Consider the following 25,754-nt stretch of genomic DNA (forward strand, 5'->3'; position numbering starts at 1 on the left):
GTTGCAAATCTAGTTTTTTTTCTTTCTTTCTTGGTGCAATGAGTGCATGGAAGTGGTAGCTCCTATAATTTTGAAAAAAAATTATTGATTAATCACCGATATTCTGAATAATTATTTTTGTAGAGCTACAGAAAATAAATACATATGAGGTATATATGACCACCTTTTAAAGGTAAATGAAAAAAGACGAGTAACTGAACTTTACGTCTTAACAGAAAAAAGCGCTTTGATTATAGCAAGTTGCGATCAGATACATAATAATTGAACAAATACGTCTTGGAAATGATATATGACATTTTAATTTAGGAGGGAGTGGAATCATCAAATTGCGCGTTTCACATATTTTCAATTACGATTGTTAGCCTCAGTCCAAAATGGCATGTCCAAAATCAAAATTTATTCATTTCATTGATTATAAAGAAATTATAGCTGAATATAGAACTAATAGCCCAATTTGTCAATCAATAATTACAAATTCGGGCCATTTTCAAATTAAAACTCGTGCTATTTTCAAGTTTTATTAGATAGAGGGAGTATAAATTATCCTACAACTCCCACCCAAAACTAAAATAAAATTGATTAGCCCAATAAAGAAATATACTACTTAATAGCCCAAATATAAATACGTTGTTGATTAATAATTATAAACCCGTGTCATTTTCAAATTAAAACTCGTGCTATTTTCAAGTTTATTAGAGGAAGAGAGTATAAATTATCTTAGTTCTCCACGAACGTCAATAATTCCCTAAAAATCGCATGTCCAAAATCAAAATTTATTCATTTCATTGATTATAAAGAAATTATAGCTGAATACAGAACTAATAGCCCAATTTGTCAATCAATAATTACAAATTCGGGCCATTTTCAAATTAAAACTCGTGCTTTTTTCAAGTTTTATTAGATAGAGGGAGTATAAATTATCCTACAACTCCCACCCAAAACTAAAATAAAATTGATTAGCCCAATAAAGAAATATACTACTTAATAGCCCAAATATAAATATGTTGTTGATTAATAATTATAAACCCGTGTCATTTTCAAATTAAAACTCGTGCTATTTTCAAGTTTATTAGAGGAAGAGAGTATAAATTATCTTAGTTCTCCACGAACGTCAATAATTCCCTAAAAATCGCATGTCCAAAATCAAAATTTATTCATGTCCAAAATCAAAATCGCATGTCCAACAACCGGCTTTTTTTGTGATGAGATATAGATTCAAAGTATCAACAACTGAAACAAATATGTGCATTTTATTACAAAAAATTGGACTCAAAATAGGAAAATAAAACCAAGGCATTTAGCATAATTTTCATAATTACACATTATATTGCACCCACGACAATTATTTGGAAATTCGATTTTTCCCCTAGAACTGTAGGTGGGAATATTACTATTTTAGTATTTGTATATACAATTGTTGTATTCAAGTATAAGGTAAGCCTATTCATGAGTTTTTGGTGTCGAAGAGGCAATTCTTCGCCGTGAAGTGGGGGAATTCAGGGGTTTCTATTGAAGAAAGAGAGACCGAACAAGAATATGCGTTTTTTCAGTGTGTGAAATAAGAGGTAAGACTAGCCCTAAGAAAAGATAATTATACTCCCTCCGTCCCAGAAAGATTGTCCCAGTTCATTTTATGCACTCGTTTTGCAAAAATAATAATAAATAGGTAAAGTTGAAAGAAAGTAAAATAAGAAAAAGAATAATGTAGGTAAGACTATTCTCTACATTATTCTCTATTTTACTTTACTCTATCTCTACTTTAACTATTTATTATTATTTTTGCAAAATGAGGGTGAAAAAGGAAATGAGACAATCTTTCTGGGACGGAGGGAGTACCTTTTTAAAAAAAATAATGAACTCCAAAAGATTACGGTAAATGGAAAAGACAAATAAATATAACTAACTTGTTATATCTTTTATTCCAAGAATAGGTAAAGGTAACTTATAATACATTCTCAAATATCATTTTTCTCTTTGCCTCTATATTTACCTCTTCCCTTGGAGATGGTCTAATTACTTATAAGTGTAATTGGATATCATGTTACAAATAACGATCACCTGTTCGTTTTTAGATAAAACAAAAGGGTGGTAGGGTACAAGAATGTTGATATGACTTATTTTATGAATTTCTAAAATTAAACATCTTTTCCCATATTTTGCAAATCTTAAAGTAGTTATATTAATACTACATTCTAAATTTTCTGATAGGAAAATGATGATTAATTGACATATTGTTTCTATGTCATATAGAACCATTATGTTTTTTTGCTATAGTTATATTTTATATATTGACTAACTAACTTAAGGCTATTATAGTGAAATGAATTATGAGTATTAATATTAATTCTTAGTGAATTGGGCAATCAATACCAATCACAAATACATTCTAAATTTTCTAATAGGAAAATGATTATAGTTGCAAATCTAGTTTCTTTTCTTTTTTTCTTTCTTGGTGCAATGAGTGCATGGATGCGGTAGCTCCTATAGTTTTGAAAAAATTATTGATTAATTACCGATATTCTGAACAATTATTTTTGTAGAGCTACAGAAAATATAGGTATATATGACCACCTTTATAGGACTAGTTCTTTAAAGGTAAATAAAAAAAACGAGTAATTATTATTTTGATAGCTAAGCTTTACATCTTAACGAAAAATGCTCTGAGACTATATAGCAAGTTGCGATCAGATGCATAATAAAAGAAGAAAGACTTGGAAATGGTAAATGACATTTTAATTTAGGAGGGAGTGGAATCATCAAATTGCGCGTTTCACATATTTTCAATTACGATTACTAGCCACTAGTATTAATTAGTAATTACTGGTCTTTTTTTAGGAATTGTAGTCTTTACGTGTAGCCTCGGTGTCTTAATGCCCAATTTTGCACTCGTATGTCGTATATATTAATTTTAATTAACAATTACGATTTCCCATGATGCTAGTTTTTCAGACAATTTTAATTGACATGGCTCGCCTGACCTCCTTCTTGTAACCCCCAGAATGTATAAAACGCACCGTTTTCTAAATAAGAAAAAGTTATCGTTTTGAACACTAATTACATTTACAATCGTTGTTAAAATCTTCATGTACTATAATGCATCTTATTTTTGGATATGCGGTATCCTGTAGTAAATTATTTTGAATTTTAATTGGAACTTCAGAATTTGTTTGAAGTTATGGTGAAAGATCAATACAGATGGATGAAAATTGACAAATAAAATCTTGACGTGTGCGTGCGCATAGTTTTGGTAATAATTTTATATATTAAATTGATAAATAACATCTTGACGTGTGCTCATGTTTTACTTGTTTTTGTAATGATTTCAGATAAACCGCTTACTATATTATGAGATGATTATTTACTTTTAGGTAAACATTTTCTGATTTGAGCGGCGTTAAACTAAATCGGAAAATTTTTTCTGTTAAAGTTAAAAGCGTGTTGTTTTGAATGAAAAAGGAAAAAATTGGAGAGTTTTTAGCTTGCAATTTGAAAAGAATCTTATTTTAACCTCTTTACCTCACAAATTTATCGTACAATTGAAAATTTAATTGATTGCATAATTTTTTGGTGAAAAGTGCAGACAGTAATTTATTGCATAATTTGTGGGCTAGTTATTGCACGGAGCAAGTGGGTCCCCACATAAAGCAGGATTCCCAGCAAACGACGAAGCCGGCAACTTGATTTTATGCTGCGGAATCTTCCCACTCAACTGATTCCTTGAAACATCAAACTCCTTGAGATTCTCAAGATTTAAGATTCCCTCTGGAATCTCCCCGCTCAAGCCGTTTTCCGATAGCTTAACAATTCCCATATTCTTCGCCTCGGCCAGCTCCTTAGGAATCTCCCCAGACAGACCGTTTCCTTGGAGTTCCAGCGCAAACAGATTCCCCAATTTACCCAAAGATTCCGGAATCTTTCCTCCCAACGGATTATGCGAGAGAATGAGACGAGACAAAGAGCCCATAGCGCCGACTTGGGGCGGGATCGGGCTAGAAAGCCCGTTTGTGGATAGGTCTAGCTCGATTAGTTTCTCGAGTCTGAATAGGGTTGGTGGGATTTCGCCGGTGAAGTTGTTGTTGGAGAGGTATATGAATCGGAGGGTAGTCATGTTGCCAATTATTGTGGGGATGTTGCCGCTGAGATTGTTGTATCCCATAAACACCGTTACAACCCTTTGTAGGTTGCCGATGGAGTTGGGGATCGGGCCGGAGAGTGCGTTGTCAGATATCCCGAGTATTTTGAGGGATTTCATGTTTCCGATGGACGGTGGGATGCTTCCGCTGAGGCGATTGTGGGACATACTGAATAGCCTGAGATTGGATAGGTTTCCGATTGAGTTTGGTATGGGCCCGGCTAGCTGGTTTCTTGACATGTCTAGATCTACGAGGTTTTGAAGCCTTCCTATGGACTCAGGCACGATTCCGCTGAAATTGTTGCCTGCAAAATAGAGGTATCTTAGCTCAACCAGTTTCCCTATCGAGGGTGGTATCCGTCCACACAGCATGTTCTCGTCAAGCGAGAGTGTTGAGAGAGATGTCATTTTGTTGAAAAGATTTTGGGGGATCGGGCCCGTGAGACGGTTCCTGTCAAGAGCGAGAGTTTGTAACAGACTCAAGCCCTCAATAGAGCTTGGGATTGACCCTTCGAGACTGTTTGAACCCAGAAACATGTAGCGCAAGTTAGTAAGCTTGCCTAATTCAAACGGGATGTGCCCTTTTAACTCCTTCAAATTACTCAGATCGAGAACTTGAAGAGAAGAGAGATTCCCAATAAAAGGGGACAATGTTCCCGTCATTTCGGTGTCTATGGGCCCCGAATCAGATTCCCAAGAACGCCCGGGACGGGTCAAATTGAGGACTCGACCCGTTGAAGGTTCGCACGCAATTCCCTTCCATGTAGTGCAACAATCTTTGTCAGGAATCCAAGAGTGAAGCAATCCCAAGGGATCAGCAGTGATTCTTCTCTTGAAATCGAGGAGCGCCTCTCTATCCGTAGGGTGGCAAGCTCGGGATTGGAGGAAAATGGAGTGGAAGATGAGGAGGATAAGGAGGCATGTGGTTGGATGATTTGCCATTCAGAATTTGAAAACAATTCAGTCGATTTGATACACAACTATATATCAATATAAGTTTGGCTATTAAATATTGATCTATTTATAGGCTGATTATGGAATAACGTGTGATATTTATTTCTTAATTACTGGATTGGGCAATCATAAATACATTCTAAATTTAATAGGAAATGATTATAATATTTCTATGCAATAGTTCCTTAATGCAATTATAATTTATAAATACATTCTGAATTTTTTAATAGGAAAATGATAATTAATTGACATAATGTTTCTATGCTATAATATCTTTATGTTTTTTTGCTATAGTTATATCAATCATAAATACATTCTAAATATTATAATAGGAAAATGATGATTAATGAATCGGCCATGAGCCATGGCCCTTGGGACATGGGCCATGGCCACCCCTGCCTGAGCGAGGATGAACAAGATGATTATTTGGGCCTAATTCAATTATTGGGTTTTGCAGCCCAATTTTCAATCGGCTCTTTATTCAATTAACAAGTGATCAACGAAGTGACATTGAATTTCAACGCTATTAGGAGTATATATATAATTTAATTAAAATACTAGTATATGGGTAGTAAACTGAGTAAGGCGCGCCACACGTCATTACACAACCAAATAAGTTTGTCTTTATCATAATCTAATATTGAAAATAAACATATGAAAAAATATAGTACTCTAATATACAGACTTGATCAATTGCATAAAGATTACGCCACAAAGCACGCGGCTTTTGTAATACCACTATTTTAAATCAATCTACAATAGCTCTCCTAATTCCTAAATAGAACCAGAAAGCGACCGTAAACCGGCAGTTTATAACTAACATCAAATTAAAAGCAGGCCTATTTCATGATATATATACAAAAAATAATAAAATATGTCCAAAATTGTGTCAAGAGTAGAGAAAAGCTTGCTACATATTTTGAATCGAATGTTTAATTACGAGAAACATGATTTCATATCAATTGTATCACAAAATTTCAGATAACAATTCAACTCTTTGCAGGAGGAAGTATATTGTTATTTTTGGTAGTATTTCCATGCTTTTTTTGTCAAACAAAGTGTGACTCAGATTGATGTCAGCTACCACTATTTCCACCTAGGATTATCCAATCTCAAATTAATAGTGATTAGTCAAACAAAGGAACAAGTAATTCTTAGTTAGCACTCAAGTATTAGTCAAACCAACATCAAAATATTATGTTAAAATCAAACTAAAATACTACTAACATAGATCATAATTAAGACAAATCTTATTAGTATCTCACATTATTATAAATTACTACCACTTATCAGTTATCACTCCTAATTATAATTTGATAACTCTAGCACAACAGATTAATTTAATACTAGCTAGTATAATTATCTAACATATAGTCCCTTTACATATATGGAAATATGGTGTCCCACTAACAAAATTGCTTCACCAGTAATGTTTTAAAAATAAAAGTAGTGCTATACGAAATGCAGATAATACAATATTTAATTCCAAATCCCTGCTATAAATACTCACCAAACCCTAAAGTCACAACATTATTACTAATTCAAACTATTTGATCATAAAATTCAAATTAATTCTGCATTTTTGAGACAGAATTGTTGAATCATGACAGAGAACAAGAAAATAGTGCTAGGAAAATACGAAATGGGGAGGCTTCTCGGAAGAGGAACCTTCGCGAAGGTGTACCTCGGCCGAAACCTAGCGACGGACGAATGCGTCGCGATCAAAGTCATCAAAAAGGACGAGGTGATCAAGAGCGAGAAGATGATGGAGCAGTTCAAGCGCGAGATCGCGGTGATGCGCCTCGTCCGCCACCCGAACATCGTGGAGCTCAAGGAGGTGATGGCCACGCGCTCCAAGATCTTCGTGGTGATGGAGTACGTCCGCGGCGGCGAGCTCTTCGCCAAGGTGGAGCGCGGCCGCCTCCGCGAGGCCTCCGCGCGCCGCTACTTCCAGCAGCTCGTCAGCGCCCTCGACTTCTGCCACAGCCGCGGCGTCTTCCACCGCGACATCAAGCCCGAGAACCTCCTCCTCGACGAGAACGAGGACCTCAAGATCTCCGACTTCGGCCTCTCCGCCCTCCACGACGGGGGCCTCCTCCACACGCAGTGCGGGACCCCCGCCTACGTCGCCCCCGAGGTCCTCAAGATGGAGGGGTACGACGGGGCGACCGCGGACGTGTGGTCGTGCGGCGTCGTTTTGTATGTTTTGTTGGCGGGTTTTTTGCCCTTTCAGGAGGAGAGTTTGAACGGGATGTATCGGAAGATATTTAGGGGGGAATATAAGATTCCCCCTTGGTTTTCGAGCGAATCGAGGCGATTGGTTTCTAAATTGCTAGTGGTGGACCCCACTAAAAGGATCTCGATCCCCGGGATAATGCGCGCCACGTGGTTCCGCAAGGGCTTTAAAAGGCCTGACGTGTTCGAGGCGGCGGCGGAGGAGGAGGAGAGTGAGAGACACGTGGTGCACGAGGCGATTAAGAAATCCCCGTCGTCGCCGGCGTTTTTGAACGCGTTTCAGTTCATCTCGTCGGTGTCGACGGGGTTCGATCTCTCGAGCATGTTCGAGGACCGGAGGAAGAAGGGGTCGACGTTCACGTCGAGGTGCTCGGCCAGGGTGATCATGGGGAAAATCGAGGTCGTGGCGAAGAAGCTAGGGTTTAGGGTTGCTAGGACCAAGGACTTTAAATTGAGGCTGGTGGGGCCCGCCGAGGGGCGGAAGGGGAGGCTGTCCGTCACGGCCGAGGTTTTCAAGGTGGCGCCCGAGGTTACGGTGGTCGAGCTCTCGAAGCTCTCGGGCGACACGTTGGAGTACGTGAAGTTTCGCGAGGAGGATGTTAGGCCGGCCCTGAAGGATGTGGTTTGGACTTGGCAAGGGGACAATGTGTTCAATCGTGATGATCAAATTTGTGCTGAGGGGTAAGTTTGGATTGCTTATATATTTTTTAGTCTCAATTATTATTAAATTTTTTATATTAGTGGCCAAATTAAGGTCACACATGTTTGTTGGTTTATAGTTAGTTGATTGAAAATTTGTCAACATACAACATAAAATGTGTGTACATAACTCTATGTATATGAATTGCTATTTATACATCGTAGACGTGCGAAAGAGATCTAAGTTGTGTTTCATTTTATTTTATTTATATATTCATATCAAAATCAATAGATTTAATTAACGATCGAAATAGGGCCCATTATTAGGGGTTGTAAAATAGAAAGAAAACTTTGGGCCTGATGGCCCATTATTTTGGGCCCACTTAAATTTGGGCCTCGTGTTTTGTTCGGTAAAGTCGTTGCATTTCCCCACAGACACACGCTGCATTATTCTGATTGGCAAATAGTGAAATGTACTAACAAAAGAGAATAATAAAAAAAATAATTTATGATGTTGATTAATCCAAATACATGTGTTGTCGACTGTGAGTAGATAAGTTGTCACGAAGCAATAGCTGGTCCTCCTTGACCTTGAGGTCTACATGATTGCAAATACTATATTCTTCATTGATTTTTCTTGGTGATGTCATTTCGATGACCAAGCCATGATGACGTCACGATATGAAACTTTCCTTAAAATTTCGATGGTTTTGTATAAATCTGTTACCATTAAATCACGTCATTTCATATGACAGTTACGTTCATAATAAATCTTTGAATCATAACTTCCATTATTTTGTTTTCATAACGCGCAAAAAATTCTTATGTCCACATTAATCACCATATATATTGTTTGATTGCTTGAATTTTATCTTATACGTTTGTAAAATGTTGTTCAGTTTTGCTATTTTGGTCCGTCTGTGAAATATAGTCTATTTTATTTTATTTTTAATTTTTGTAAATAGATCCACTTTCCACTAACTCATTTTACTCATGTTTTATTATAAAATTGATATATAAACATGGGACCTACAATCCACTAAATTTTTCTACTCACTTTTCTTCACATTTTTTAAAATCTGCGCTGAGTCAAACTTGGATAATATTTTACGGAGTATAGTAGCAGTACTTATTAATTTTATTTAAAAAAATCAAGAAATTATACATATGTATTTAACTTACGTGGATACACAATTTATTTTAATTAAATAATGTATTTTACTACTTCCTCTGTTTGCCATTTGAAGTCCTGGTTTACAATTTAAATCTGTCTGCCATTAGAAGTCTAAGTTCGTTTTTGCTATAAATAAATGATAATAGGTATATTCCACATTTCATTATCTTTTTTTATTCATTTTCTTTAATATAGTATTTCTTAAAATTTGTGGCGAATTCAAATGAGACTTGTAATGGTAGACGAAGAAAGTAAGTATGGTGTTCGATTCTTGTTTTTGAGAATATTGATGTCTAGTGTTATAATGTAAAAAGTATCTTTCTTGGGTGGAAAATTGAGGGTTTATATTTCGTTTTCATTTATTTCTCGACAATTTTCCTTCTAATACGACAACCAAGCAATAATCACACACGATGAACCTCCTCGTCCCACATGTTTACAACAATTTTTGCGAATGTGAATATACGTCACCAGATGACGTCACAATTATGTCATATGCAACTCTATGGGGTGGTTGTTACGTAAAAGTGAGGGAAAAATAGACCACACACATATATATTGACTAAGTCACCAATTCGCAATTTTCTTGTAGCGGTATTACTCAATTAAGCGACTCTTAATTACAGTGTTGGTAGTTACTAGTTAATCCAATAAGGTTAACAAATCAAATCATTAAAATTGTTGAATAATATAAAAGCAGCCTCATGATATGTGAAAACGCCATATTATGAATGTGAATCCAAATTTTTATTCGCTTCTATATATACCCCACACAATTTATAACATGTTAATGTTTTAATTAAGGAAACAGTAACAAATGTATCCACTCCCCTACTTAATTAATTACCGATTTTTTTAATTGTATTAAAGTCTTTATTTTGCATTCCACTAATTGACTTGACTCCGCATTTAATTACAAAATTAGTTCAACAAGCTTATTATAATTTTTAGATATATTTTATAGAAAAATTTATATGAAAAATCAAATTATACTACCAAATAGTGGACCAAGAATTATAATAGTTGTCGCTAGAAAAAAAACTAAATCAAAGGGACCAATTAAATTAATACTAACACCAACTTCCTGGAACTTTCCGACGCATAAATAATAAAGACTTTTGAGTACTTGAGAATGAAATTCAACAGTTTTTCTCTATAAATTCCAACTTCTTCTTCTCTACACCATTCAGACAATATTCCTTCTTTCACTAAAACACTCAACCAAACAAAGTGTATAACTAATCTTCATCATTGATAATTAAATACACACACACACATATCTTCAAGAAAAATGGAGAAAACCTTGTTGCAGACGAATCCGCAGTTTATAGACCTCAACTCCAAACCCATGTACGAAACATCGGTAAGCAGCAATTTCTTTGGAAATAGTTTTATTTTTCAATAACAATTTATTGAATTCTTCATTTTTACATAAAAGTAGTGCTGATAATTTGAATCCTTAAATTTGTTAGTAGTATTTTTTTAGTACTACGTTTTATCATTTGAGTTGCGCTTAGTTGAATGATTAAGTAATCACTTTTAATATTAATTTTGAAGTTATATAATGAATGGTTTTAATTGCTGATGATGCAGCATGATGAGCTGATTCAAGAGCTGAGCAGAATGAAATGGGAGAACAAGAAACTCAATGAATTACTCACCATTGTTTGTAGAAACTACCAAAATGATTGTGCAGAAGAGCTCCTCGCCTCGAGGAAAAGAAAGTCAGACCAACTCGAAAACTCAGGCCACATTTTCCACAGCTGCTGTGGCGAATGCTCACCGGGCAGGCCAAGGGAGATTAAGTCGAATACCTCGAGAGTTCATGTCCGAATCGATCCATCTGATACAAGCCTGGTGAGTTAGCTAGTTACTCTTTGACTAGTCAAGATTCGGGTTACGTGCATTAGTTTGATACTACAAGAAAGACTCTCTCTTGTAATAAAGTCTAGTGAAAGTCAAAGATTTGATAATGTTTTCTCATTGGGATATTTGAACTCTGGCAGATTGTGAAGGATGGATATCAATGGAGGAAATATGGACAAAAAGTGACTAGGGATAATCCATCTCCAAGAGCTTACTATAAGTGCTCACTCTCCCCAACTTGCCCTGTCAAGAAGAAGGTGAGACAAGAACAACAATCATCTATGAATATTGAAAAATATTGATCAATTATCAAAATATTAGATTTTCCCATTATACCATAAAATTAATTTGATCAAATTATAGACTGTCCTTCAACTTTAAAAATCAGTTGGAAAAATTAAATTTTGATTTGTTCTCAACCCCACGGCCAAAAAAATATAATCGCCTACCTGCAATGTATCGATGATGTTTTTCAACCAAAAAACGTTATTGTTGTTTATGAACAAACAATGTCTTTTAACTAGGCAGTAACGTCTACATTTGATTCATCGACTCTTATATCATATTACAATATAATTCCACCTAATTTTTTCGCAACAACATAATCGAAACAAATTCAAATTTCATGATTTTTTGGACTAATTCGGGATGAACAAGAATTTGAACAAACTTTTGGCTTTTTTCAAACCCTAAAATTTTGGCATATGGATTTATGGAAATTTATCATACACTACATGAGTTTGAAAATAAGTCTAACTGAGGTGATGCTAATACATATAGGTACAAAGAAGTGCCAGCGATCCATCTCTTTTAGTTGCGATATACGAAGGGCAGCACAACCACCACCCCTCCACCACCGAAATACCGGCGTCACCAGTTCAGTCTCCGGTCGGACAGCCAGTCCCTGCCGCAGCAAACATTGATCCTACAATATGCAAAAGAATCGATAACGAGGAGAGTGAGATTAATCAGCAGGTTTTGGTAGAGCAAATGGCTTCATCTCTGACGAGAAATCACAGCTTCACGGCGGCGCTTGTGGCCGCCATCACCGGCAGAATATTAGACGACGGATCCGAGGAAAACGACGACAGCTTCTCCATCTCAAGAGTGCTTTCCGAGTAGAAATTATGTGTATTTTTACATCAACAAATTAAACATTGTTGAGGTTATGGTTGAGATTAATAAAAATGATGTTTTTATCTCACGTCACCACTTATTTAATTAAATAAAATGTTAAGGAAAATAATCATATAGAGTTCTAATTAAAACTTTAATTTGAGGAGGAACACGTGCTAAGCATTATACTTTATTATCTTTATTGACTTGGACTAGTCAATATTTATTATTTTGTGCATTTTTTCTAATTTTTGCCTATGTAATTTGTTTTTCTCCCTATAATGTTTATTTCTTTGTTGACTTTTTTTGGATTAGAAAAGTGAATAAGACTCTCCTATATATGTTATTCAATGTATTTGCCATTTGGAGTCAATAGCTTAGATAAGAATAGTTGAGTTGGGCTTATCCAAAATGAAAAGTTGAAGTCAGCTGCAACATTATATTCCTCTCAATCATATTTTAAAACTATAATAAATGCGCAAGAGCTTGTTCCAAACAAACTCTTTGGATAGATTCACACTAAAATATGAATTGAAGACTAAAGCATCCTAACGACTTTTATCACAATTTTTTTTATTTATTTATCATAATACAAAAAATTGAATATTTGAATGGGAAGATGGTTAAACAAACTCTAAATTAATTAATATATCTAAATAAACAGTGAATTAGCTTGCGTTATTTTTATCAATATATTGTATGACTCAAAATAAACGCACTTTTGTTGTAATAATTTCACAAATAATTTTTCGGACAGTGATCAAGAATCTGCAAATTACATTAGAAATCAGCAACATAAAAACTAGAGCTTTTCCAAATCTCAGATTTCTCAACCTTTCTGCATCAAAAGTGGACTAAATAAATATGGATTCTTGTTATTTACAGGGGAATAACAGGTGAAGATCGCTTTAGACCGTCTCCCGGGCCCTGTTGATCGGCCGATTTTCTTACAGCTGAGGCTTATAGAAGTCCAGACAGTTTTTCTGCAGTTGCAATACCATTCTCATCGTCCAGCTCCTTGCTTGACGCATTTTCTTTGAGCTTCTGATTCTCCGTTTCCTCCTGCGTCTTCTTCTTATTCTCAAGCTCCAATTGCTTGCAGTTCTCCTCGTGAGCCTTTCGAAACATCCTCACAAAGTTGAGTAAAGTTGACACAACTGCACAACCATCTCAAACTCTCATTTGCATGAAAAGGTAAAAAACTTGTGGTGAGACAGTAATGCCTATCCATGATGAAGAAAGAAAGAAAGAAAGAAAGCTCGAATAAGAATACCTTGCTCGAATGGGCAACGTGCAGGATCTTCTCCAAAATAATGAGCCAATGAATCTGCATTCCTTCCCTAAAAAACGTCAAAATTCCTTAGAGTAGTCAAGTAGAGATAGAGGGAGGAGAGAATCATATTAAAAAGGCTCGGAATTTACCACTCCGGAATAAAGTGCAGCCAGGGATCTTACTTCCGCTTCAGCAGTGCCCAAAAAGTTTTTCAAAATCTAAAAATTCAGTATGAAGATTGGAAATAAGAAATCCATTCGAGCAAGAAAATGAGCGCTTTTGATGATTCTCAATTCTCAGCATGGGTTATGTGACCAAGCACTGAGTTGTATAGTCTGAAAAAGCTAGCCAGGAAAAACACATATTCAACGATGGCGATGATTGAATTACCGTGCAGAAGGTCACTGATACAGCTCCATCATTTTCAGAAGCAATAAGCTCTTGTACAACTTTTTCAATCCCTTTGGTAATGGCTTGCATTTCCTCTGCTAAGTACTTGAGTTGAATCTGCAGCGGAAATTATCCGACAATATTAGTTGTACAAAATCGAAAGAAAGGGAAGTTGAGTAGGACATGAGAATACCTTTGTTGCAGCCTCTAAATTGACTAAATCTTCATGAAAATCTAACACTTCTGGCAACTTTTCGGCTAGCACCTAAGCGATTTGGTTAGGGATATGTATAAGAGGTCACCTTCATCGACTGTTCGTATAATGGAAATGATGATACCACCTTACACAGATAATGAATAAGTGTCAGCTTGTTATTTCTAGCTCTTGTTTCAGCGAGTTTTGGGAGGCTGTCCAATCGGAATCCAACTGCAGAACCTGAGGAATGGAAGTATAAATGTAAGCTTAAGACTCTCAAATTACAAAATAAACGGTGTTTCAACTCACCTCGGGCAGTTCCCTGGTTTAATGCATTACCGAGTGAAAGAATAGTTTGCATGATCCTTTTAAATTTCACAGAATTCCTGACCTGATAAAAACAATTCTGAGCAAAAGATGGTAGTTTATAGAAAAGAGAGAGTAAAATCACTTGCCTCTTCAGATATAGAATTCACGACGTTTAAGCTCTGTCTCAAATCTGATATCTGCGCGGAAATGTAGTTCAGCAAATTGAAAAATATCAACTACCTATTTCACCAGTCAATACATCAAGGAAAGGACTAACAATAAACAGAGGCAAGTATACTATTCTCAGACCTGGGAGCAAAATTGAATTTTAATTGAGAAAACTCTTAGCTTGGCCTCAACGCGTGGAACTTTCATCAGCTCAATGAAAAACTGCAAAACATGAACGTTAAGCAAATGCAGTAAGGTAATGAAACCAGCTTGATTGATATCAGACTTGAGAAGAAATTTGTTGATCTAATGGCATCACCTGCTCGCACTTGCCAAGGTTCTCGAAGTCACCTTTGTAGTTCTGTAAGAAAAAAGTTACAGCCACCGATATGCCTTGCTCGGACATATGAGATAACTGAAAAAAGGAAATACCTTGAGGAGTTCCATTTCTTCCTTGGTTGGACAAAATTTAATGATATTTTCAACTTGATCACCATCCAGTGCTGAGTCATCTAAAGCAAGGGCTGATTTCTGTCAAATAAATGTCCATACCACAATCAGAGGAAGCGACCGACATGCTCAAGCGATAACTTGTATTTTATGAGGGATCTATATGTTTCTGTACAAAATTCTAATGGCCTTATTTGTTTCACATCACCACAACAACATGATTTACAATCATCAGGTATCTTCGCATTAACCTCATCCCAGATTATACATTTTCTACTTCTCACAATCGCCAGCAAATGATTGCTACTTCGGGAGCATAGCTGATGTTTCTAAATCGTGATAAAGCAGAACCAGGGAGGTTGCACAAAGACATACATTATGTGAATACTATTGAGATTTTAACCTACCATCAAATCAGACACAGGAATTTTAACTTTTGTCAGCATGATTTCACAGTTGTTTGCCCTTCGGAACTCAATCTGCAGGAGTTCAAAAGTTTCTCAATCATACTAGTACATGATTGCAAAAAGAAAATATGCTCAGGTTAAATATTAACTGCTCAATCATACCAGATGGACTTTATCTGATTTGACTGTTGAGCCATGCATGTATGTTTTCCGAGGATCTGAATTTGGAACAGTAGCTGAGAAAAGACTCTCGAGTTCACCCAAGTCTAACTCAGGAGCTCTGCAAAGATGACATAAGAGTTGAAGGGAAAATCAAAACCACTTGCATAATCTGATGAGAGTAACTCAGGTAGAACATGGTGTGGGGACATACTTTGATGCCTCCTCGGGTTTTTGTGTCTCAGCCCATAGGCTGCCCTGCATAGCCCTTGTTAGCTTCAACCAGTGATACGGTTTGAGGGATGCCTTTTTAGCTTTTACACCGGCCCTTAGCAGCTTCTTTCCACCCACTACAGCAGTGGCAGATGAAAGCAGCATAGAAGAGGCACCAGGTTTTGATGGAGCGGGCGGAGGTGGAACAAACCTACCTGGTGGCGGAGGTGGGGTTGACCCTGTTGGAGGAGGGATGGTTTTAGGAGATGAGGGTAGGGGTGGAGGGGGAGGACAAGGTGCTGATGGTAAATGTGGAGGCTCTGTTGATCCTATACTAGGAGGCGGTGGGGGAGGAGGCGGTGTGGAAGGAGATAAGTCAGGACTAGAATGCAATGGTGGTGGCGGAGGAGGAGGAGGAGCAGAAGCAACAGCTCCTAATCCTGATTTCATTGAACTCGGAGTGACTGCTGACAGAAGAGATTCCATCTCATCATCGTCTTCAAGCAGAGCTGTAATCCCAACTGGTGCACTACTGTACCTTGTGAGACGTCCCAACGAGCCTTGAGGAGAACTAGCAAACGCAGGTTGACTAAACGGTGATGCTTGGGATAATCGCGGTGATATGATTTTGGACTGAGCAGGTCTCTGAACAGAAACACGCAGTCCAGTGTTGTTGGTATAAAAATTATCGAAATCAAAGGACGACTTTGAAGAGGCTGGTGGATAACTTGTCTCATTTTCAACCAATGCATGAAAATCACCGGAAGAAGTAACCTTCAAATCCTCCACATGTTCATCTTTCTCAATCAGAGCAGGATTCTGCCAGCTCTCCTTTTTAGTAAAATCGAGTTTCTCTTCAAGAATACTAGAGACAGTCATTTGTTGGATTATGTTAATTGCATTGTCTATCTCAGTGTCTCCCCAGTCGAGGTCGTTGAATATGTCGTGAACCTGAGAAAACGCCTCAATGGGAAGACCTTCAATCTCTTGGCTAGGCGGTGAGTCCAGCATCACAATCGAAGAAGTGGAGTCCATGTCAGAGAAAATAACCTAAATCCAGCCGGAAAGACAAGAATCCATCGTTTGAATAAGTTAAGGATTCCAGACTCTGGAAATAGGCATAAGTGCTTACCTCGACTCTGAAGTTCCCGGGAAAGTGGTCCTTGGCGTCCCACACTGCATCAAGTTCGTCACAGGTAAGCATCAGTACGTTTGATCTGATAAACGCTGTATTGAACATCGCACGGAACATGATCTCTTCGTATTCTAGGCTATCATCCAGAGTTATGCACTCGAGCACAACGTCACCTTGTACATGGCAATTGATATCAAGTTTAACAATTTCATAGTCTGCCTGAAAAAAAAGAGTTTGATCAAGATGAACATTGAGAAGGAAACACTAATACAGAATGGCCTCATTTTTTTGAGCTAAAATGATATGAAGAAACATAATCACATTCACATATATGAGAAAAAATGAAACATGTATCAAATGTGAGCCAAACTATCATAATACTTAAACATATGTCAAAAAACCTCAAGTAACATACTACCTGTCTAAAGTAAATCGCAGATCTGTTTGTTTTTGACATAGAGAAGAGCAGTTTAGTTTTTGGATCAGCAGCCATCAACGGATCGGGTCCATATACCCTAAATATGGGACGACAACCCCCCTTTCCATCCATATTGGGGATAGCTCGAAGAATGACACAATCCAACGTCAGAGCCCTGTCCAAGGGAGGCCAAGGGGACCCTATGTTCCTCCTCGACACATACTGCAGATACCTCAACTGTGAAGGCAATGGGTCTATAGGCGAGAGCGAATGCATAGCCTCAGGAGGAGCTTGCTTGTACACCATATCCAGAGTTTTCCTCTCCCCACAGTATTGCTTCCTATATATCAAGAATGCTGACAGCATGAAGGCGAGGACAGGGTAGGAGCCATTCTGGCAATGCATCAAGAGCACGTTCCTCTGCCCGATGCAGAGCCAGCTCTCACTCGACCTAAGGAAGTGGTGGATCATCTCCACCGTGAGCACCGGGCAGCTCTCATTCTGGCTGGGGTAATCAACCACTGTTATGCCATGCTTATCTAGAATAGTAGCGATATCTCTCTGGTAATCCCCATCTCCGAAACTAAACACTATGAACGAAGAATCCGGGAAGTATTCGCGGAGCTGATCTACAATATCCCCTATATACACCTCATACTCGTCACCACCCAATTGAGTCGTAGTGAAGCAGCAATCAAACACTACAAAATCACCACAATTCAGTCATTACCATATCCATTCCAAATTCACCACAATTCAGCCATTCTACACACTACATTCTCTCATGTGAAACTTCTATAACTAGTAATACTGATAATGAGTTAGAAATCATCAATACAAAGCCCCAAATTAACAATTTTTCCATCATCTATTCCAAAACCAAGACAATTAATCTAGAAAATCACGTACCATAAACCCTTTCCGAGATCTCCAAGAGCCCTTCTGGCGGCTTCCGGTAGAAAAATTTGCGGCAAAGAGCCATCTTTCCACGAACCCTAAACCGCCCACATTGATTAAAAGTCTAAAATTCCCAAAATTTCTTAGATTACAAAATCTAAAAACATGAATCAGAAACAGAACTATCTATGCATGCGTAGCAAGAAAGGTGAATCAGAAACTATGTGCAGCTAGATTTTGTAGGGGCTGCAAGAAACACTCATTTCTCTTTCAATGTGAATACATTTCTTCACATTCGTACTTAGCATGTGTTGTGTGTGTCTATGTGAGCTTGGCTTCGAAAGAGAGGAATCAAATCAAAGGCTGCAGCGAGGGTGTTGGGGAAAAGGATGTCCCGTTGAATTTCTTGTCAGATTTTGGACAAGATCACATGATTTTTTGTTGGATTAAGAGAATGTTAGGATCGCATTGGATCTGACAAAAATAATGATAGATGTCTGATTGTTCCTTTCATTCTCAAACTCCCATCACTTTCATCATGCTCTACTAAATTTCTCACGTGCACGTGTTTCCGCGACAATTAGTTAATGAAGCTTTCGACAAATTAATGAATCTTGATTGAATTTTGGACTATGATTTTAATCATTGATTCCAATTTCCAACCTTAGTACAACAGTACTGCTCATTAAAGTTCAAACCGAATCTTTTTTTCCAAAAAAATCATTTCTTTTTTGTAATTTAGTGAGATCAACCAAAATTAAAACTTGATTGAAAATAAAAGAAGCCCCAAAATTAAAGGATTACTCTTTGCTTAATCTTAAATGTTAGTACTTGTGACAAACCAATGTAGTAATATACTTATTTAATACTTAACCAAGATTTTGAACACCTGTGCTTTAACTCTAATAGTTGCATTGATTCGTGGCAAAATGCATTTTCAAATAGTATTCACTCACAAAGAAGAAAAGGTGCAAGTATTGAAGATTTTATTAATTCCTCGGACACAAACTCAAATACATGAAAGAATGCTGATCTGAGTGTTGAAGTTCATCAAGAGGGGATAACACAATGGAAAAATGTTCAATCAAGACGACGAAGAAGGTACTCGACTTGAACAAATTTAGTCAAAGGAATCACCCATTCCCCATAGAGCTGAGAGACCAGTTCAGGCTTAACCTTATAGCTGCCATTTTCTTGAAGCTCCACCTCCTGCCCGAACACCATCGCCTTCTTCTCCACTCGTTTCTTGATCGCCTCTTCCACGCTCTCAAACGTCAATAACTTCATCAGACCTTCCTTGTCCTGCCCACCATCCATCACATTAGTGTTTTCTTATCATAACCAAACAAATTCAGATGCCGCAGTGAAATGATGAAGCTACCTTAGCAAGTATAGCCGGAGTATAGTCTTGAGGGGAGTCTCTGAATTTCACCTCAGCCACAAATTTGCCATAATGGATCCTTCTTGAGAGAGCCTGCAGACATGCTAGATCAGAGGCTGCAGTGGCGGCATAGTTCCTGTCATCATCGCCCTTGGCAGCAATGAGAGGGATCAGCGTGTTGAGGTAATGGTTGAGTATCTTGGAGTTTATGTTGATGCATGCTCCTGAAGGATGCAACACCTAAAAAGTTCCAAATGCGCCATGTATAAATCTTCAAGATTTATGAGGAGAGTATGAGTTGGGATTAATTCTTACAGGATTGTGTTTAAGAGGAGGTAAACTATCCGGGAAGAATGCGTTTTCTTCCGGTGATGTGTAACGACCAGCCTGCAAAGTGCAAACAGAATGATTATGTAAAGCAGAATGCTATATTCCACAACTAGTTGTTACCATGAATCCCAACTATACTAATTGAAAAAATATGTAAGTAAATTCAATTGGAAGGGTATAACTGGAGTTAGATATTTGGATGCAGTTGCAATATTTGGAGGTCAAATTGTTGCTTAGCCTATGATAATTGTTTTTAGAATGTCACGTGGCATTTCATAAACCAATACAATCAAGTGGTAATGGTCAACAAGCACTTAATATATCGCACATTTTATGTATGATGGCAATGGGAATATGGCATCATGATTATCAACAGAGCAAGATGCAAAAAAAATTAGAGGTCTTTCACAAAAAGAAGAAACGCAAAGCTCTGAAATTTGAAAGACAAAAACACACACACATAGTATACCTTAGCTTGAACAGCTTCGGAATCCTTAATGAACAAGTGCAGCAGAGAAGGGGCAGCGGATTGATCGTACAATCGCGAGTTGATCGGATATTTGGACCTCTCAATGAGACTGAAGATGATGCTATCTTCCTCCCGCACCAGACTCCTCCTCAACCACTCCAGATTCAGCAAGCTATCCGCATACGGGGCCCCTTCTTCAATTTCACAACAATCACCCATATTTCCAATTCAATTACCTGGAAAAGGGGATGTTTCGAAAAAGCCCTAAACTAGAAATTGGGGGTGAGGGTATTGACTATTGATGAGGGATCTGAAAAGTGTAGAGTGAAGGGTGGAGTGCATGGTGCGGCTTTTGTCGTCTCTATTTCATTTTCAGTGTTGGATTCACGTGATCGTCACCAACGAACTACTGCAATGAGTTTCTTGTGATAAATCACAATAAAAGATCTTTTATCGAGTAATAGTTTAGTATGTATCGTATAGGTTTTGGAAATTTTTATGCTATCTATCTAGCTACAAGGTGAAATTATCAAGCCAAAAAATTATAACTATGTCTTTTTAGGGCTCATATATTATTTTATTAATTAATAGGTTAATATATTATAGGTTTTATTCACTTATTTTAATCTATTTATAATTACAACAAAATTTTATTAACGTCTTAAAAGTTACTCCCTTCGTCCCAGATAATTCATCTCAGTATTTCATTTCGGTCCGTCCCATATAATTTGTCTCACTTCACTTTTACCATTTTTGGTAGTGGATCACATATTCCACTAACTCATTCTTACTCATATTTTATTATAAAACTAATACTTTAAAAGTATAAACCACATCCTACCAACTTTTTCAACTCACTCTCCATTAGATTTCTTAAAACCCGTGCCGAATTAAAGTGTCCCAAATTATCTGGAATGAAGAGAGTAATATACATCTCAGTCAAACATATAAAGTCTTATCAAATAACAAAAAATTGTGGCACTACAAATAAACCTTTGGTCAGAGTTATTTAAATATACTTTGTTAAGAGAATAGAAAAGGGGCACACTATTACTATATGCTTTAAAATGTTTATAGATTAATCCAAAATAACTAAGCACCTTGTACCTAGACGTCACCAAACCGAACCGGCCCGTCCGAATCGGCCCGGAACCGTCACTGGCGTAGGGTATAGGCATGCAGGCGTAGGGTGCAGAAACCGCCGGTTTCTATCAGAAACCGTTTATCAAACCGCCGGTTCCGACAGCTTTTCAGCTTTAAATTTAAGTTGGGCTCAAGTCCTTTTCCTTTATTTTTTTTTTCAATTTGTTTCAACTTTAAAATATACAAATACAATTACATAATTATATTTGTATATACTCTAATCGGTGAAGAAGACTTCTCTATAAAACTAAATCCGGGAGACTTTTGACAATTCTACCATGATTGTTGATGGTTAAAATTAAACTCAACAATTAAGGTTGAATTGCTAAAGGTATCCTCAATTTAGTTATCTAGAAACATCTCATTCGCCGACTAAGAGTATATATATATACTATCTATTTACATTTATAATTTATTGTTTTTTACTTCAATTTTTTTTATTTAAGTCTTTTGATTCTTTTGTAATTTCAAGTTTCAATATTTGTATTTGTAATATCGACATTCACATATCGTTCAAATTTGTATGATTGTATGATTGTTTCAATAAAATTCCAATTGTTCCAACTCCAATGTCGACTTCTACTCCATTTGTCAATTGTCATTCTCGTTTTATTTATTTATTCGATAGTACAAGACTACAACTACAACTACAACTCTACAATTAGTACTATACCGGAATAAAATTTAAAAAAAAATAAAAAAATTCGGCATTGAACCGGCGATCCGAACCGGAACCGCCATGGAACCAGCCCGGAACCGTCTGAAAACCGTCGGTTTTGAACCGGTTTGGAACCGGAACCGGAACCGCCTGACCCTAGGCGGGCCGGTTCAGGTTCCATATTTTTTTGAATCGGAACCGCCGGTTTCGAACCGGGAACCGGTGGTTCATGAACCGTGGTGATGTGACTGATGTCTACTTGTACCTCTATTGGAAGAAAGAGAGATCATAGAGTTATAAAGGAGTATGAAATACTAGTAGTAGGTTATAAGCACACAAGCTTGTGTTGGATAAATGGGCCAATCCACCCTAAACCCATCTACACATCAGGCCCGGAATGTTATAAAAGGAATGGATTTAAGTCGTTCTACTTTTAAATAGACAAGAAAAGTGAAGAGATTTTTATTGAAAATTAATAAATAAAAGTACTACGACTACATACACATGACAATAATAAAAAGTAAAAACTGATTGTTATTACATCCTTTTTAAATTATAATTACAGAATTGACACTAAACTCTCAGGGCCGATAACTGCAAAGCCCACTTCTAAGCCGATTCCGTGTGATTAGATGTGCAAATTATGAGTATCGTATAAATTAGATATATTTAGTCACTTCTCTACATAAATACTCCATTATCATAATCATATATCTGCAATGGAAAAACACTTGCACATAAATAATGAATGCCCTGAAGCCACACGAAAATATCACTGCAAATAACAATATTTTTGAAGCCATGTATTTATTATCGCATAAATTACGACTTATATACATGCTTTTAACATGTACTATGTGTGTGTATTAATTTTGTTTGGTTATAATGGAAATTGTAGTATTTTTTTAAGGAGTCTATACGTTATACACGAGGGATCGATACACAATTGTCGATGGTGGGATTCTGATAGTTAAAATTTAATCGGTTTATATCAAATCTAATTCTTACCACCGTGTCTTAATACTCCACATGTTTCCTATGGAAGACGTGATACGTATTTGAATATTAATTACATGGTCTAAATTTAATGATACTTTGTGTTTCTTTTAGTAGTTGCTAATATGGTTAATAATCTTGTATGAGCTTTGAATCCTTAGCCTATCACTCTTTACAAAGGGAAAGAATATTACCAAGTGTAACAAAGCACATGGACAAACAAAATGGGTTTTACAATTACTTTCCTATAAATATTGATATTTTCAGTTTAAAATATAAATAAATAATACTCCCTCCGTCCGCGAATAAGAGTCCCGTTTTTTCATTTTAGTCCGTTCGCGAATAAGAGTTCCGGTTCACTTTTATTATAAATGGTAATAGGGTCTCACATTCCACTAACTCATTCCACTCACATATCATTTAAAACTAATATATACAAGCGGGACCCCTATTCCACTAATTTTTTTCCACCCACTTTTCTTAACGTTTCTTAAAACCCGTGCCGCTCATGAATGAGACTCCTAATAGCGGACGGAGGGGTACTTCATTGTTTAACTAACTGGCAATGATGTCCTGATGTCCACGCACAAAATAATTCTTCACAACATAATGGCAAATAAATTCAAATTTTATTAAATTTTTCAACTAAATTTTTTAGCTGCGAGGTGAATTAGAATTTGACATTCACGTGGTTTTTACAAAAAATTGCCAACTTTGAATCGGCAATCATTTACTTTAGCCATTTGAAGCACTTTCCATTTAAAGGCATTAAATATTGGGTTTTGCGTTAGGTAGCCAATTAAATACAGAAATCTCGAAAATCGTCACCTTTCAAAATTTCCCTCCACCTTGAATGAATTTGAAGCACCTCACTTAATTCTCGTGATCGATTTATTTGCTCACTCACCAAACGCTCTTCAATTTCTCTGCCCGCCATTAATGGAAACTCGAAATCAGATTTCCAATTACTTAATTCAGCAATGCGATTCAAATTCTGTATATAATAAGTAGCCTACCGTAGCAGACTTCTTCGTATTGTTGTTCCACAATGAGCTGCGACGGTGCTGCGGCGGCGAAGGATCGGAGGCCGCGGCGGAGGACAGAGATCTGCCGGAGCTTCACTTGTATGTCGCCATCGTTTATCTTCCGGCGTTGGTTCAATGGCGGGAAATCTAGGTTTTCGAGAACAGAATTTGCAGAGAGAAATTGGGGGAAAGGGGAAATCGATGCGGATCTGGATGTACAGAGTGAATTAGGAATGGTATCTCCTTCCTCGGAAGATTTTTCAGGTAAATTTGTGAATATAGTATGCGATTATAGCTTCGATTGAATCGTTTGTGAATTGTGAGTTTGTCTCTGCAGAAATTGGGAAAGAGGCTCCGGTCAACGTTGGAATTGGGTATGGTATGATTTATCTGGTTAGAACTGAGCTCAACAAGATGGCTGAGTTGAGGAAAAGAGTTGAATCTCTTCTGCAGCATCTCCAAACAGAGATCGAAAATCAAGACGACGAACACCTTTACATGCCCTCGGCATCCACCAGAGCTCATGTCGAAGAAATCATGTATGATGAGCAGCATGAATCGATTCAATGCTCATCCCCAAATGATGTCAATCAGCCTGAAATTGATCAATTTAGGCTGGAGGGTAGTTCGAGAATGGATCAACTTGAGGCAGAACTCGAAGCTGAAATCGGTCGTCTACATCTCGAAGAGGATGGAGAAGTCTTACATCCAGAGGTACAAAATGCCAGATTTTCTATTGATCACTTATTTCTTGATGATAGGCTTAATGAATTTGAATTGATTTCCCCAAATTTTGTGATGGCACAGGTGAATGTGGAGCAGAATGCAGGTGAATTGAGCCTAAATGCGTGCTGCGAAGAACACGAATATGGCACGGATGAGTTCCACGGGGTATCTCCGAGAGAGCTTGAGAGAAAGTTGTACCAAGTGATGGAGGTGAGGCAGCAAGAGAGGATAAAAGAGCTTGAAGCAGCTTTAGAATACGCAGTGCGGGAGCTAGAGGAGAAAGAAAGGGAGGTTTCCCTGTGGAGAGACGCGGGACGCCTCGTTGCTCAGCACCTCCCCGCCATCTCCACCGTGTTGGCTCAACTGTGAAACTAATGATGGAACCAGAATTTGAAGTTATTGAAAGGGGATGTAGTCTGGTTATGAACTCTGTATAGAAATGCAATGCCCATGAAAATGTGGGGGCATTATTGTTAGTTTCCTGGAAGTTTTGGGTTTGTTTGCTAAATATTTTTCAGGAATATAGGGTGCCAATGAGAATAACAGCAAATCACACCTCCAGTTCCATACTATAAGCCCAATCCTTATATTGTTGGACATGTATTTTTATCTATGCACTTTATTTGGACACGTATTTTTATCTAAAAACCCAAGATGCATTGATTGAAGAACAAATCATTCAAAAAATCAAAATATTATAATATATAAGTGCAATTCTAGAAGCAATTGTCTAACTATAAACTACTAAAAGTAAATATTTTTTTATTTGATCCGGAAATCTGGTTTGGTTTCATTTTTGTGTTTTGTTTACGTTGATTTTATTTTTATTAGAATAATAATACTACTAACTGGAACAGATTTTACTTTTTGGCGAGGACAGTCGAGTTCACAATTT

General features: G+C 37.1%; 5 protein-coding genes and 1 pseudogene across 7 annotated transcripts; 3 read left to right on the forward strand and 3 right to left on the reverse strand.

Annotated features, from left to right (window-relative positions):
- Positions 1 to 3,607: 3,607 nt before the first annotated feature.
- On the reverse strand, positions 3,608 to 5,074 carry LOC125215007 (uncharacterized). Its single transcript, XM_048116279.2, has one exon. It carries the CDS (start codon positions 5,072 to 5,074, stop codon positions 3,608 to 3,610), a length of 1,467 nt encoding a protein of 488 aa, XP_047972236.2.
- A 1,566-nt stretch (positions 5,075 to 6,640) lies between these two features.
- Positions 6,641 to 8,177, forward strand: LOC125212751 (CBL-interacting serine/threonine-protein kinase 5 pseudogene; annotated as a pseudogene).
- A 2,129-nt stretch (positions 8,178 to 10,306) lies between these two features.
- LOC125212897 (putative WRKY transcription factor 40) lies at positions 10,307 to 12,204 on the forward strand. Its single transcript, XM_048113189.2, has 4 exons — positions 10,307 to 10,497; positions 10,728 to 10,991; positions 11,141 to 11,257; positions 11,781 to 12,204. Exons 1-4 carry the CDS (start codon positions 10,426 to 10,428, stop codon positions 12,120 to 12,122), a joined length of 795 nt encoding a protein of 264 aa, XP_047969146.2. The 5' UTR covers positions 10,307 to 10,425; the 3' UTR covers positions 12,123 to 12,204.
- Positions 12,205 to 12,835: 631 nt separating this feature from the next.
- Positions 12,836 to 18,676, reverse strand: LOC125215017 (formin-like protein 18). 3 transcript variants are annotated; one of them, XM_048116300.2, is made up of 17 exons: positions 18,144 to 18,668; positions 17,235 to 17,935; positions 16,814 to 17,035; positions 15,683 to 16,731; positions 15,472 to 15,589; positions 15,310 to 15,381; positions 14,885 to 14,983; positions 14,772 to 14,813; positions 14,594 to 14,674; positions 14,431 to 14,481; positions 14,285 to 14,366; positions 14,121 to 14,215; positions 13,973 to 14,044; positions 13,780 to 13,896; positions 13,539 to 13,607; positions 13,390 to 13,456; positions 12,836 to 13,273 (listed from the first exon to the last, which is right to left on the reverse strand). In XM_048116300.2, exons 1-17 carry the CDS (start codon positions 18,214 to 18,216, stop codon positions 13,077 to 13,079), a joined length of 3,207 nt encoding a protein of 1,068 aa, XP_047972257.2. In that variant the 5' UTR covers positions 18,217 to 18,668; the 3' UTR covers positions 12,836 to 13,076. The 3 variants fall into 3 exon arrangements, with proteins under 3 accessions (XP_047972257.2, XP_088924069.1, XP_088924070.1); XM_089067943.1 differs by having other exon boundaries at positions 14,121 to 14,366; positions 18,144 to 18,670; XM_089067944.1 differs by lacking the exons at positions 12,836 to 13,273; positions 13,390 to 13,456; positions 13,539 to 13,607 and having other exon boundaries at positions 14,126 to 14,215; positions 18,144 to 18,676.
- A 407-nt stretch (positions 18,677 to 19,083) lies between these two features.
- Positions 19,084 to 20,631, reverse strand: LOC125215252 (chorismate mutase 2-like). The gene is made up of 4 exons (XM_048116619.2): positions 20,312 to 20,631; positions 19,828 to 19,899; positions 19,513 to 19,752; positions 19,084 to 19,433 (listed from the first exon to the last, which is right to left on the reverse strand). Exons 1-4 carry the CDS (start codon positions 20,528 to 20,530, stop codon positions 19,212 to 19,214), a joined length of 753 nt encoding a protein of 250 aa, XP_047972576.2. The 5' UTR covers positions 20,531 to 20,631; the 3' UTR covers positions 19,084 to 19,211.
- A 3,301-nt stretch (positions 20,632 to 23,932) lies between these two features.
- LOC125215784 (WRKY family transcription factor) lies at positions 23,933 to 25,409 on the forward strand. Its single transcript, XM_048117328.2, has 3 exons — positions 23,933 to 24,397; positions 24,471 to 24,847; positions 24,941 to 25,409. The coding sequence occupies exons 1-3, from the start codon at positions 24,157 to 24,159 to the stop codon at positions 25,226 to 25,228; spliced, it is 906 nt and encodes a 301-aa protein (XP_047973285.2). The 5' UTR covers positions 23,933 to 24,156; the 3' UTR covers positions 25,229 to 25,409.
- The last annotated feature ends 345 nt before the right edge of the window (positions 25,410 to 25,754 follow it).

This window comes from Salvia hispanica, chromosome 3, assembly GCF_029641045.1.
Source record: "Salvia hispanica isolate PSC_SH4W2 chromosome 3, Shi_PSC_v1, whole genome shotgun sequence".
Lineage (NCBI taxonomy): Eukaryota > Viridiplantae > Streptophyta > Magnoliopsida > Lamiales > Lamiaceae > Salvia > Salvia hispanica.

Coding starts and splice junctions, on each gene's coding strand:
- LOC125215784 (XM_048117328.2), top strand. CDS start 24,157: ATGAGCTGCGACGGTGCTGCGGCGGCGAAGGATCGGAGGCCGCGGCGG. Junction 24,398..24,470: donor TTCCTCGGAAGATTTTTCAG/GTAAATTTGTGA, acceptor TTGTCTCTGCAG/AAATTGGGAAAGAGGCTCCG. Junction 24,848..24,940: donor GAGAAGTCTTACATCCAGAG/GTACAAAATGCC, acceptor GTGATGGCACAG/GTGAATGTGGAGCAGAATGC.
- LOC125215252 (XM_048116619.2), bottom strand. CDS start 20,530: ATGGGTGATTGTTGTGAAATTGAAGAAGGGGCCCCGTATGCGGATAGC. Junction 19,900..20,311: donor CCGAAGCTGTTCAAGCTAAG/GTATACTATGTG, acceptor TGCACTTTGCAG/GCTGGTCGTTACACATCACC. Junction 19,434..19,512: donor CTCCGGCTATACTTGCTAAG/GTAGCTTCATCA, acceptor GATGGTGGGCAG/GACAAGGAAGGTCTGATGAA.
- LOC125212897 (XM_048113189.2), top strand. CDS start 10,426: ATGGAGAAAACCTTGTTGCAGACGAATCCGCAGTTTATAGACCTCAAC. Junction 10,498..10,727: donor AACCCATGTACGAAACATCG/GTAAGCAGCAAT, acceptor CTGATGATGCAG/CATGATGAGCTGATTCAAGA. Junction 10,992..11,140: donor ATCCATCTGATACAAGCCTG/GTGAGTTAGCTA, acceptor GAACTCTGGCAG/ATTGTGAAGGATGGATATCA.
- LOC125215007 (XM_048116279.2), bottom strand. CDS start 5,074: ATGGCAAATCATCCAACCACATGCCTCCTTATCCTCCTCATCTTCCAC.
- LOC125215017 (XM_089067943.1), bottom strand. CDS start 18,216: ATGGCTCTTTGCCGCAAATTTTTCTACCGGAAGCCGCCAGAAGGGCTC. Junction 15,382..15,471: donor AATCAGATAAAGTCCATCTG/GTATGATTGAGC, acceptor GAACTCCTGCAG/ATTGAGTTCCGAAGGGCAAA. Junction 14,045..14,120: donor TTATTCATTATCTGTGTAAG/GTGGTATCATCA, acceptor CAAATCGCTTAG/GTGCTAGCCGAAAAGTTGCC.